The sequence below is a fragment of the Myotis daubentonii genome, chromosome 15, assembly GCF_963259705.1.
Source record: "Myotis daubentonii chromosome 15, mMyoDau2.1, whole genome shotgun sequence".
Lineage (NCBI taxonomy): Eukaryota > Metazoa > Chordata > Mammalia > Chiroptera > Vespertilionidae > Myotis > Myotis daubentonii.
Window position 1 is genome coordinate 7,623,994 of NC_081854.1, and position 13,383 is coordinate 7,637,376.

The 13,383-nt window shown below is 56.1% G+C and overlaps 2 protein-coding genes across 6 annotated transcripts in view; one reads left to right on the forward strand and one right to left on the reverse strand.

Annotated features, from left to right (window-relative positions):
• Positions 1-7,045, forward strand: part of ASPDH (aspartate dehydrogenase domain containing) — a 214,129-nt gene extending 207,084 nt beyond the window's left edge. The window contains exon 8 of the transcript XR_009448724.1: positions 7,034-7,045. The gene's annotated coding sequence lies outside the window, so the exon portion shown is untranslated. The remainder of the gene's footprint in view (positions 1-7,033) is intronic.
• The window catches only part of MYH14 (myosin heavy chain 14), a 95,916-nt gene that overhangs the window by 54,993 nt on the left and 27,540 nt on the right, over positions 1-13,383 (reverse strand). For all 5 annotated transcript variants that reach the window (XM_059665282.1, XM_059665281.1, XM_059665280.1 and 2 more), the window contains 4 exons: positions 13,267-13,359; positions 12,888-12,951; positions 10,682-10,780; positions 9,650-9,790 (listed from right to left, as the gene is read on the reverse strand). In XM_059665282.1, coding sequence (XP_059521265.1) covers positions 9,650-9,790; positions 10,682-10,780; positions 12,888-12,951; positions 13,267-13,359 — 397 coding nt within the window. The remainder of the gene's footprint in view (positions 1-9,649; positions 9,791-10,681; positions 10,781-12,887; positions 12,952-13,266; positions 13,360-13,383) is intronic.

Here is a 13,383-nt window from a genome sequence, read left to right on the forward strand (position 1 = left end):
GGAGTACTGGTTATAACGCACCAGGAGTACTGGTTCTAACGCACCAGGAGTGCTGGTTCTAACGCACCAGGAGTGCTGGTTCTAACGCACCAGGAGTGCTGGTTCTAACCCACCAGGAGTACTGGTTCTAACGCACAGGAGTACTGGTTCTAACGCACCAGGAGTACTGGTTCTAACCCACCAGGAGTACTGGTTCTAACCCACCAGGAGTGCTGGTTCTAACCCACCAGGAGTACTGGTTATAACACACAGGAGTACTGGTTCTAACGCACCAGGAGTACTGGTTCTAACCCACCAGGAGTGCTGGTTCTAACCCACCAGGAGTACTGGTTCTAACCCACCAGGAGTACTGGTTCTAACCCACCAGGAGTACTGGTTCTAACCCACCAGGAGTACTGGTTCTAACCCACCAGGAGTGCTGGTTCTAACGCACAGGAGTACTGGTTCTAACGCACCAGGAGTGCTGGTTATAACGCACCAGGAGTGCTGGTTATAACGCACCAGGAGTACTGGTTATAACGCACCAGGAGTACTGGTTCTAACCCACCAGGAGTACTGGTTCTAACGCACAGGAGTACTGGTTCTAACGCACCAGGAGTGCTGGTTATAACGCACCAGGAGTACTGGTTATAACGCACCAGGAGTACTGGTTATAACGCACCAGGAGTACTGGTTCTAACCCACCAGGAGTACTGGTTCTAACCCACCAGGAGTACTGGTTCTAACCCACCAGGAGTGCTGGTTCTAACCCACCAGGAGTACTGGTTCTAACGCACAGGAGTACTGGTTCTAACGCACCAGGAGTGCTGGTTATAACGCACCAGGAGTACTGGTTATAACGCACCAGGAGTACTGGTTATAACGCACCAGGAGTACTGGTTCTAACCCACCAGGAGTACTGGTTCTAACCCACCAGGAGTACTGGTTCTAACCCACCAGGAGTACTGGTTCTAACCCACCAGGAGTACTGGTTCTAACGCACAGGAGTACTGGTTCTAACGCACCAGGAGTACTGGTTCTAACCCACCAGGATTACTGGTTCTAACCCACCAGGAGTACTGGTTCTAACCCACCAGGAGTACTGGTTCTAACCCACCAGGATTACTGGTTCTAACCCACCAGGAGTACTGGTTCTAACCCACCAGGAGTACTGGTTCTAACGCACAGGAGTACTGGTTCTAACGCACCAGGAGTACTGGTTCTAACCCACCAGGATTACTGGTTCTAACCCACCAGGATTACTGGTTCTAACCCACCAGGAGTACTGGTTCTAACCCACCAGGAGTACTGGTTCTAACGCACCAGGAGTACTGGTTCTAACCCACCAGGAGTACTGGTTCTAACCCACCAGGAGTACTGGTTCTAACGCACCAGGAGTACTGGTTCTAACGCACCAGGATTACTGGTTCTAACCCACCAGGATTACTGGTTCTAACCCACCAGGATTACTGGTTCTAACCCACCAGGATTACTGGTTCTAACCCACCAGGATTACTGGTTCTAACCCACCAGGATTACTGGTTCTAACCCACCAGGAGTACTGGTTCTAACCCACCAGGAGTACTGGTTCTAACGCACCAGGAGTACTGGTTCTAACGCACCAGGATTACTGGTTCTAACCCACCAGGATTACTGGTTCTAACCCACCAGGATTACTGGTTCTAACCCACCAGGATTACTGGTTCTAACCCACCAGGAGTACTGGTTCTAACCCACCAGGAGTACTGGTTCTAACGCACCAGGAGTACTGGTTCTAACCCACCAGGAGTACTGGTTCTAACCCACCAGGATTACTGGTTCTAACCCACCAGGAGTACTGGTTCTAACGCACAGGAGTACTGGTTCTAACGCACCAGGAGTACTGGTTCTAACCCACCAGGATTACTGGTTCTAACCCACCAGGATTACTGGTTCTAACCCACCAGGAGTACTGGTTCTAACCCACCAGGAGTACTGGTTCTAACGCACCAGGAGTACTGGTTCTAACCCACCAGGAGTACTGGTTCTAACCCACCAGGAGTACTGGTTCTAACCCACCAGGAGTACTGGTTCTAACCCACCAGGAGTACTGGTTCTAACGCACCAGGAGTACTGGTTCTAACCCACCAGGAGTACTGGTTCTAACCCACCAGGATTACTGGTTCTAACCCACCAGGAGTACTGGTTCTAACCCACCAGGAGTACTGGTTCTAACCCACCAGGAGTACTGGTTCTAACCCACCAGGAGTACTGGTTATAACGCACCAGGAGTACTGGTTCTAACCCACCAGGAGTACTGGTTCTAACGCACAGGAGTACTGGTTCTAACGCACCAGGAGTACTGGTTCTAACCCACCAGGATTACTGGTTCTAACCCACCAGGATTACTGGTTCTAACCCACCAGGAGTACTGGTTCTAACCCACCAGGAGTACTGGTTCTAACGCACCAGGAGTACTGGTTCTAACCCACCAGGAGTACTGGTTCTAACCCACCAGGATTACTGGTTCTAACCCACCAGGAGTACTGGTTCTAACCCACCAGGAGTACTGGTTCTAACGCACCAGGAGTACTGGTTCTAACCCACCAGGAGTACTGGTTCTAACCCACCAGGATTACTGGTTCTAACCCACCAGGAGTACTGGTTCTAACCCACCAGGAGTACTGGTTCTAACCCACCAGGAGTACTGGTTATAACGCACCAGGAGTACTGGTTCTAACCCACCAGGAGTACTGGTTATAACCCACCAGGAGTGCTGGTTATAACGCACCAGGAGTACTGGTTCTAACCCACCAGGAGTACTGGTTCTAACCCACCAGGAGTACTGGTTCTAACCCACCAGGATTACTGGTTCTAACCCACCAGGAGTACTGGTTCTAACCCACCAGGAGTACTGGTTCTAACGCACAGGAGTACTGGTTCTAACCCACCAGGAGTACTGGTTCTAACCCACCAGGATTACTGGTTCTAACCCACCAGGAGTACTGGTTATAACCCACCAGGAGTACTGGTTCTAACCCACCAGGAGTACTGGTTCTAACCCACCAGGAGTACTGGTTCTAACGCACCAGGAGTACTGGTTCTAACCCACCAGGATTACTGGTTCTAACCCACCAGGAGTACTGGTTCTAACGCACAGGAGTACTGGTTCTAACGCACCAGGAGTACTGGTTCTAACCCACCAGGATTACTGGTTCTAACCCACCAGGATTACTGGTTCTAACCCACCAGGAGTACTGGTTCTAACCCACCAGGAGTACTGGTTCTAACGCACCAGGAGTACTGGTTCTAACCCACCAGGAGTACTGGTTCTAACCCACCAGGATTACTGGTTCTAACCCACCAGGAGTACTGGTTCTAACCCACCAGGAGTACTGGTTCTAACGCACCAGGAGTACTGGTTCTAACCCACCAGGATTACTGGTTCTAACCCACCAGGAGTACTGGTTCTAACCCACCAGGAGTACTGGTTCTAACCCACCAGGAGTACTGGTTCTAACCCACCAGGAGTACTGGTTATAACGCACCAGGAGTACTGGTTCTAACCCACCAGGAGTACTGGTTCTAACGCACAGGAGTACTGGTTCTAACGCACCAGGAGTACTGGTTCTAACCCACCAGGATTACTGGTTCTAACCCACCAGGATTACTGGTTCTAACCCACCAGGAGTACTGGTTCTAACCCACCAGGAGTACTGGTTCTAACGCACCAGGAGTACTGGTTCTAACCCACCAGGAGTACTGGTTCTAACCCACCAGGATTACTGGTTCTAACCCACCAGGAGTACTGGTTCTAACCCACCAGGAGTACTGGTTCTAACCCACCAGGAGTACTGGTTCTAACCCACCAGGAGTACTGGTTCTAACCCACCAGGATTACTGGTTCTAACCCACCAGGAGTACTGGTTCTAACCCACCAGGAGTACTGGTTCTAACCCACCAGGAGTACTGGTTATAACGCACCAGGAGTACTGGTTCTAACCCACCAGGAGTACTGGTTCTAACCCACCAGGATTACTGGTTCTAACCCACCAGGATTACTGGTTCTAACCCACCAGGAGTACTGGTTATAACGCACCAGGAGTACTGGTTCTAACCCACCAGGAGTACTGGTTCTAACCCACCAGGAGTACTGGTTCTAACCCACCAGGATTACTGGTTCTAACCCACCAGGAGTACTGGTTCTAACCCACCAGGAGTACTGGTTCTAACGCACAGGAGTACTGGTTCTAACCCACCAGGAGTACTGGTTCTAACCCACCAGGATTACTGGTTCTAACGCACAGGAGTACTGGTTATAACGCACCAGGAGTACTGGTTATAACCCACCAGGAGTGCTGGTTATAACGCACCAGGAGTGCTGGTTATAATGCACGGGAGTATGTTAGGGTGGCAATCACTCTTGAGACGAAACTCAACATCGTTGCCCAGCATGAAGGCCACAGCCATAATCACATAAGTTCCAGGAGGTATTTGACACTTTAGCATAAAAGCTTTGTGTTAGCCCTGGCCGGTGTGGCTCAGCAGATAGAGCGTTGGCCTGAGGACTGAAGGGTCCCAGGTTCGATTCCAGTCAGGGCACATGCCTGGGTTTCGGGCTCGAACCCCAGTAGGGGGCGTGCAGGAGGCAGCCGATCAATGATTCTCTCTCATCATTGATGTTTCTCTCTCTCCCCCTTCCTTCTTCTCTGAAACCAATAAAAAAATTTTTTAAAAAAATAAAGCTTTGTCTGAGGTGGTTTTGCCCAGCAGTGGGTTGGCAAGGCTAAGCTGTGATGTCCAGTAGGTGTGTTAGATGCATTTTCGATTTATGACATTTTCAACTTCCCATGGGTTTATTGAGAGGCAACCGCAGCGTAAGTCTAAGAGCGTCTGTATTTGCCAGTCTGTGCGGAGCTCCAAAAGCGGGCAATGCTGCCCCGGCCGGTGCGGCTCAGTTGGTTGGAGCATCGTCCCGTGCACTGAAAACTGGCGGTTCAATTCCCGGCCAGGGTACATGCCCAGGTTTTGGGTTCGATCCCTGGCTGGATCACGTGCTGGAGGCAATGATAGATGTTTCCCTCTCACATCAAATGTTTCTCAAATCAATTTTTAAAAATTTAAAGTGGGCAATGCTGCCCCCTAGTGTACATCTCAGGACTGTGTAGGACTTGGCTGATGTAAACTTGGGGGCCATTGAGGCAAGGAGTGGAGTGTTTCTGGGTGTCCCAGGGTGTGGGCAGGTGGAAGCAAGGCAGACACCCCTCTTACTGCAAAGAATCGCCCACATCAGCCCCAGCCGGTTTGGCTCAGTGGATAGAGCGTGGGCCGGCAGACCGAAGGGTCCCAGGTTTGACTCCGGTCAAGGGCACATGACCGGGTTGCGGGCTCGATCCCCAGTAGGGGGCGTGCAGGGGGCAGCCGATCGATGATTCTCTCTCATCACTGATGTTTCTATCTCTCCTTCTCCCTTCCTGTCTGAAATCAATAAAAACATATTAAAAAAAAAAATTGCCCACATCCCGTGTGACTCCTAAATGTCCCATTGGGCAGTCACATCTGTGAAGCAATGGTTTGCAGTGATCTGACAAGAATCCCTCCTGTTTTACGTATAAACACATAAGCGTCTGGTTTGAATGCACAGTGAATTTTCCAGGAAGGGGGGGGGCACTGTGTAATCGGAGGAAAGGCTGTTGTTCTTTTTGTTCAGAATTTTATGTGGATGTGGCCAGCATTTCAGAACCCTCTGGCTTCCCACAGCAAAGCTGCGCTCGGCATTTGAGTCGACCACATAGCACACCTACAGCAGGCTGCCCTGGGCGTCCGGAGGGCGACCCAGAGGTACCCACCTGCCTCTCTGGGAAGGACCGGGGCTGTCCTTGCAGCCACAATGGGGTGAGTCCCGGGCAGATGCCCCACCTCCCTGGACCTCTGTCTCCTTTTGTCAAAAGGACAGTCTATGAAAAGGTGACCCGCTGGCTCCACTCCTTATAAGTGAAACACAAAATCTACCAACAAACTCACAAAAGTTGTGCTAGCGAGAGAGCGAGCGAGCAGGCACAGGGAGTGGGAACTAGCGCCACCTACTGGCCAGCAATGAGGTTGATTCTCTACAATTAAAATTAACAGAAGGTGGGGGGCGGTCAGAGGTGAAACCCAAAAACCCACAAGTGGGTACTTGTTGGACCCGATGCCAGGTGCCCAGGGGTCATTACCCTCTGCTCTACTTGCACACGTGTTTGAAATTTCCCATAATAAAAAGATAATCAAAAATATTCAGCAATAAAAAGGAGCGACGCTGATACAGGCTACCTCATGGGTGCACGGGGAAACTCATGCTGAGTGACAAGCCAGCCACAGGGGGCCTCTATGATCCCACTGACAGGACCGGCCCAGGATAAGCAAATCCACAGACGGGAAGCCGGTGAGTGGCTGCCGGGGGCTGGCGGAGGAAACGGGAGGGTGACGGCAAAGGGTGCAAGTTACCGCCTTGGGCCACAGAAAATAACACACATCAATGGTGGTGATGGACGCACACCTCTGCAAACGCACTGAAAGCCATGGGCTTGTGCCCTTGAACTAGGTCAGTGGTTGATAAACTGCGGCTCGAGAGCCACATGCGGCTCTTTGGCCCCTTGAGTGTGGCTCTTCCACAAAATACCGACTTCTGCTCATGGGCCACGAAGTTTCAATTGCACTGTACTTGCGCACCCGCACGTGGTATTTTGTGGAAGAGCCACACTCAAGGGGCCAAAGAGCCGCATGTGGCTCTCGAGCCGCAGTTTGCGGACCACTGAACTAGGTGAACGGCTGGGTAGGTTAATCACATCTCACTAAGGCCGGTAAACGTGTAAACAGGATAAACACAAAGCCCGCACCTCTCCCTGAGTCCCCCCTATCTCCTCTAAGAACTGAGCCTACAGACCTGTTCTCACATGAGCAGGAAGACGAGGGACAAGGATATTCAGGGCATTCTTTCGGTGTCCAATAGCAGAGGGAGGTAATCACCCCAGGGGTCTACCCCCCAGGAACAGGGTTTGGAAAAAAGACTCATAGTTCATCTAAACAGTGAAAGCTGCCCTGGCCCAGTGGCTCAGAGGGTTGGAGCATCATCCCATACACCAAAAGGTTGCCGGTTCAATCCCCAGGCAGAGCGGGTATGGGAGGCAACTAACCAATGTTTCTCTCGCACATGATGTTTCTCTCTCTCTCTCTCTAAAAATCAGTAAACACATATCCTCAGGTGAGGGTTAAAAAATATCCTATATAATAAAATACTAATAGGCAAATCAACCGACCGGTGGAACGGCCGGTCGCTATGACATACACTCACCACCAGGGGGCAGACGCTCAATGCAGGAGCTGCCCCCAGCCCGCATGCCCCAGGTCAGCCAAGGCAGGTGCCACCGGGGGCCCTCGACTGCCCCGCCAGTTTCCCCACAGATCGGCCCTGATCGCCGGCCAGGCCTAGGGACCCTAACGGTGCACGAATTTCATGCACCGGGCCTCTAGTATATTTATAAACAATGAAAACCTACGCAGCCACAAAAACGGACTGGAGTTCGCCTACAGGGACTAAAACACAATGATGGCCAAAACGCATCGTTTGGTGGGAAAAGCGGGGAGCAAAGCCCCCGAGCACTGGGTGATGAGCTGACCAACCCTGCGCCGCCTGGGACCCGAAGTGGGGCTGACCGGCCAGATGGTTGTCACCTGGTGGTCGGGCATCTCAGGTGTCTTGGGAGGAAGGTCAGGGGGCGGGGCCCACCTGGAGCGAGGCTGTGGGGGACATTTTAAATCGGTAGAGAAACATCTTAACAGTTGAATCACCAGCTCAGCTGAGCACCAGCCCTCGGCTAGAGAATGCCAGTCATCATGGGAAAAATATGTGCATCTTTTCTAAGTTATCTGAAATATTTCTACAAGGAGAAGCAGGAAGCTTAATGGTGCGACATTCAGGTGGGGGGGCGGGGGGCGGGTGGAGGTGGTGGGGGGTTAGGAGACTTGGTTTTCCCAGGACGACCTTTGGCCTACTCACCTGTCGCTGCATGCCATTCGTTGGGCCGGGAGGGTTATTTGAGGTGACATGTGTCAAGAGGTCAGGCGGAACCTGAGGGGCCAGGCAGGCGGCCCAGGCCCCCACCATCTGAATCTGTTTGCCAGCTACCCAGGGAGGAGAGCGGAGACGGGCAGGCGGGCGTTGTGCAACCGCGATTGGGAAACGCGGCAGGGGAGGCCGGCGACCTGTGTCAATGGGCCCAGGGAGGCGGCCAAGCTGGCTCTTGGTCCGCAGCCCTCCCAGTTGGGCCCTGGAGCCATCAACGGCGGCTCCCGAGGCCTCCCGCAGCTCCAGGGACCAGAGGAGAGCGAGGCCGGCCCGGCCCTGCCCTGCCCTGGAAATCAGGGTCTTTCCTCGGTGAAAAAAACCACAGGCCACCCAAACCACCGAACCTCAGGCACCGCCGGAACATGGCGGAGGTCAACCTCTATGTGCTTGCTATGGGAGGAATCATGCCCTCCCCCGCAAAGGTATGCTGAAGCCCTAACCCCAGGGCCCCTCAGAATGTGGCCGCATCTGGGTGTGGGGTCATGGCAGGTGACATCACGGCAGCTAAGACGAGGTCGCACTGGGCCCCTAATCCAGTGGGATGGGGTGGGCGTCCTCACACCAGGCGGAAGTTGCACACACAGGTGTGCGCACGGGGAGAGTGCCATGTGAACACAGAGGCAGATCAGGTGACGCTCCTACAGGCGCAGGAACTGGGTAGGTTGCCAGGAGACCACCAGAAGCGAGGGGAGGGGCGGGGGACAGATTCTCCCAGGACCAGCCTGGTCTCCTGGACGCCACAATGCGACACGACCCATTCCTGCCATTTGAGAGGCTCGGGGTGGGGTCCTTTGTTATGGTGGCCTAGTGAGCGAATACAGCACTGAAGCTGGACTAGGGTCAAAACACACTGTTTGGTGACAAGCTCAGGGGCAAACCAGCATCACACAAGGTGACGATCCGAGTATCCCACACCCAGAACAACACCATTTTCCCTGCACCCTCGCCTCCGCCTCCTCCCGACCTCCGTCCATCCTCCACACGGCCCAAAGCTGCCCTGGCCTGCTCCGAGCTCTCCAAGGCTCCCCAGGGCAACCCTGGGACAAGCCCCAGCCCCTCCTCAGGCTGGAATTTGAGGCCCCGCCTGCCTCTACAGCTCCATCCCTCACTCCCCTCTATCACATAGTAGACGGAAGTCTCATCCCTCAAACAAGCCATGCCTTCCCTGCCCCAGGGCCTTTGCACAGGCGGCTCCCCTGCCTGAAACGCTCTTCCCTGATATCACCAATGCTCACTCCCTGAGCTCCCCCAGGCCTTTGCTCACCATCTCCGTGGGCCCGTCCTGATTCCCCACTTAAAGCTGTCCCCTCCTCCCCGCTCCATCCCTGGTTCTATTTTCCTCCCGGCATTCATCGCCTTCTGGGAGAGCACAGAATTCCTGATTTATCTGGACTGTAGTTCTCATTTAGCCAGTCTCCCGGAGGCAGGAATGCTTATCGGTCTCATACCCAGTGTGCACACACAGTACTTGCTCAATAAACGCTCGAGCGAATAATCCAAGGAATGAATGACCAGCCCTCCCCCCCACCCCGCCTGCCCATGCAGAGCCCACCCCCACCCTTCGCGGGCCCAGGGCACACTCACAGGTGATCTCCTCGTGGGTGAATCCCAGGACACGCAGGGACTCCAGCGTCTCCTGGAAGAGCTCGCGCTCCTGGCCGGGGGAGGACGCGGGCCCGTTGGTGAGGAAGCGGTAGTGGGAGCAAGGCTCCAGGAGGAGGTCGGCTGCAGGGGAAGGAGTGGGGGCCGAGGTCAAGGGCGAACGGGGGAGGTGGACTCACATCCCAGCTTCCCCGGAGGCCACCCCAGGCCAGGCCCTTCCCCACTGGGACCCTCGGTCTCCTCCTGGGTGAAACGAGGGCGAAGCCTTTCCTCACAGGCCCGGTTTGGACGGGGGGTGGAGTGGGTGCTTACTTAGCACGTCTTAGACCATTAGTCTTCCCTCCTCCCATAGGGATTCTCCTGTGCCGGGGTTGCCCAGAGCAGGCGGGAGCCGCTGGTCGGCAGAAGCAGGGCCGGAGGGGCCCCGAGTTAGCAGAAGCCACGGCAGGGGCAGCAGCAGAGGGTGTGTGGCTCAGAAGCTACTGTGAGCGGGAGCCTGGGTGAGGGGGGCCAGGCGGGGGGCAGGAGCCAGAATGAGAGGAGCCTCAGGCAGCGGGGACAGTGGGGGCTGCTGTCGTAGCCACCGGCAGGAGGAGCAGGAGTGGGAGGAGTGGCGGGAGGAGCAGGAGCGAGAGGCAGGAGAACCTCAGGCAGCAGCAGAGCGAGGAGAGCCGGGAAGCCGCCCAGGCCAGGACCACGGGGAGGAGAGGCCGCGGGAGCCACGGCAAAGTTGGAGTCACACCCGCTGGAGTGAGCAGAGAGACATGAGCGTGAGCAGGAGCCACGGGGCCACCGGGCCAGTGTGATCAAGACCCGGGAGGCAGCAGGGCCAGAGGGCAGGGGGGCCAGGGCGGGTGGCGGGACTCTGTGGGCACAAGTCGTGAGGTCACAGGAACCAGGGGCCGCGGGATCCAGGAGGCGACAGCATCCACTGCCCGGCAGGAGCCGGACAGGCACCAGGGGCCCCCCTGCCTCCTCCCACGACTCCTGCCGGGGCCCAGCAGCAACACGGACCCTTGAGCTGCTCGCCGGCGCCGCCCAGCAGCTGGTAGAAGATGTGGAAGCTGCACTCGTCCTTGGCCTGGCGGATGGCCCGCGACTTCTCCAGCAGATCTGGGTGGAGGAGTCAAGGTGCCACAGAAGAGGGTTGAGGGGACCCCGCCCGCCCCCTCGATCCCCTCGGCCCCCCTGCTATCCCGTAAGGTGGTGGAGTCCTTCCCAGCCCCGCCCGGGGGCCCTGCCACTGACTGGCTGAGCGGCCTTGAGCACGTCACTGAAACCCTGTGCCTCAGTTTCCTCATCTGTGAAAGGGGCTTGATCACAACCCCCACCAACGAGTCGCTGGGAGGGTAAACGAGTTACAGTAAGAACATCTCCTGCCATCAGTACCCTCCCAGCCTCAGTTTCCCTGCACGGATATCGGGGCTACTGCCTCCTCCCCTCTAGGAAAGCCATGTGACTCATTCACATACTAACAATCGGCGACACACCTCAGGGTAAATAAAACGCCCAACAACTCGTTCGCCCCTCCATACCCCCTGCGCATGGACCACAGAGCATGTATGTTGCGTGACAGTCGCTAACACAGGCTGTCCTTTGACTTAAACCCTGGGGTCACCAACCCCTGGGAAACGGGGAGCCGCAGGGGGGAGGGTCGCACAGGGCAGGGAGGGTGGGGGAAGCGCACACGACCTATGTGACCCTGGGTGCAGAGAGCCCCAGCCTCAGTTCCCTCCTGTTACACGGGGTGATGACGGCACCCGACTCGCGGGCTCAGAGAGGAGGGGCTGAGAGACAGACATGGTGAAATCACTGGGGATCAAGCCCAAAACCCAGACTGGGAATCAAACCGTGACCTCCTGGTTCATAGGTTGACGCTCAACCACGGAGCCACGCCAGCCGGGCAGGGATGTGGTTTCTTATTAATGCCGTTAAAATGATGATGAATGATTATGCATCAGGAATATTAACATCAAGTCCTGGCTGGGTGGCTCAATTAGTTGGAGCATCGTCTCACGAACCAAAAGGTTTTGGGTTCGATTCCTGGTCAGGGCACATGCCTAGGTTGTGGGTTTCATTCCCGGATGGGGCTTTTCCTGTCCAGGTGGCAACCGATCAATGTTCTCTCTCTCTCTCTCTCTCTCTCTCTCTCTCTCTCTCTCTCTCTCTCAAAATCAATAAAAACATATCCTCAGGTGAGGATTAAAATAATATTAATTTACTTTTAATAACTAGAGCTCATTATTGACTGCTTACTATGTGGTGGGCGCAGTGCTGAGAATCTGACCCACGCTGTTCTCTAAACCCTTCTGGGGCAGGTTCTGTGATCCTTCCCCTTCTACGGAGGGGAAACTGAGGCACAGAGCGGCCTCATCACGTGCCCAGGGTCCCAACAGCTCCAAAGCGGCAGAGCTGGACTGGAGCCCAGCTCAGCGCCTTGTTCCATCTGCACACGGGCCGCTGTGTTTTAGCTTGTAAATTCCCGCGGCGAGCAGGCTGCCCCGTGCAGAACCGGGCAGACACTGCAGGCCTGAGGCCCCTGTGCGCGGCGGCTGCCCCTGGCTGGTGTCCCGGAGCCTGGGTTTTGGGCGGGGCTCCCTGAGCCTAAAGTTTTCGGCTCAGCAAACCACGGCTCGCGAGCCACATGTGGCTCTTTGGCCCCTTGAGTGTGGCTCTTCCACAAAATACCGACTTCTGCGCATGGGCCACGAAGTTTCAATCGCACTGTACTTGCGCGCCCTCTCTCTGCTGGGGGAGGCGCGTGCCCGTGTGGCTGCCCCGGGAGAGGGGTCTGGAAGCCGGGCTGATCCCTGGCTAACTGTGCGGTGTCCTTCCGCCGTGATGAATCAGGGCGTGAGCGTGACTGTGTGCCCAGGCCTGTGAGTCCTCCGAGTGGACTGTGGTCACCGAACCCGGAGATGGTGCTGGGGACCCCGACCCACCGCCCCCCAGCGGGGCTGTGCCCGCCTTCCCCTAAACGCAGCGGGAGCCCCTCCCCTCCTCCCTCCACGTGGTGATGCCGTCTCTGTCCTTTCCTGAGGTTCTGTGATCCTTCCCTTTCCACTGAGGGGGAAACTGAGGCACGGTTTCTGCGCAGCGGGGAGCCAGGGCTTCCTGTGCGCGTAGACAGACGCCAGTTCCCTGGAAGCGGTGAGATCCCCAGCGCCTCCCTCCCGGCCGCCCGCCCGCAGCCCCCAGGCCCTCAGGCCGGGAAGGATACAGGTCTCGATGTTGGCGCCCACGATGTACCCGGCGACGTCGAAGTTGATGCGGATGAACTTGCCCTGGGAGGTAAGCGCGTGGGGGCTTAGCTGAGGGTCTGAAGAGCAGCCCTCCCGCACATTCACCCCTCCTGGAGCCAGGCCTGCCTCCTGTCTCTCTCTCCCTGCACCTGAACCCCGCCCCAATCATGGGGTCTCAGTGGGGGCTCCCTGGGGAATCCAAGGTCCAGGCCCCTTTGACTTCTTTCCTCGCGACCCAGGCCCCCAGCCCCGCCAGCCCCTCCCCCGTGGCGGACTCACACATTTGCCCCCCCGCCCCCCTTCATGCCCAGCTGCTGTTTGGCGCCAGGCATCCAGCAGCGCGCTCCCTGCACTCACAAATCGGGAGGAGTTGTCATTCTTCACCGTCTTGGCATTGCCGAAGGCCTCCAGGATGGGGTTGGCCTGAAGAAGCTGCCGCTCCAGCTCACCCTGGGAGGGGGCGCCTCAGTGAGA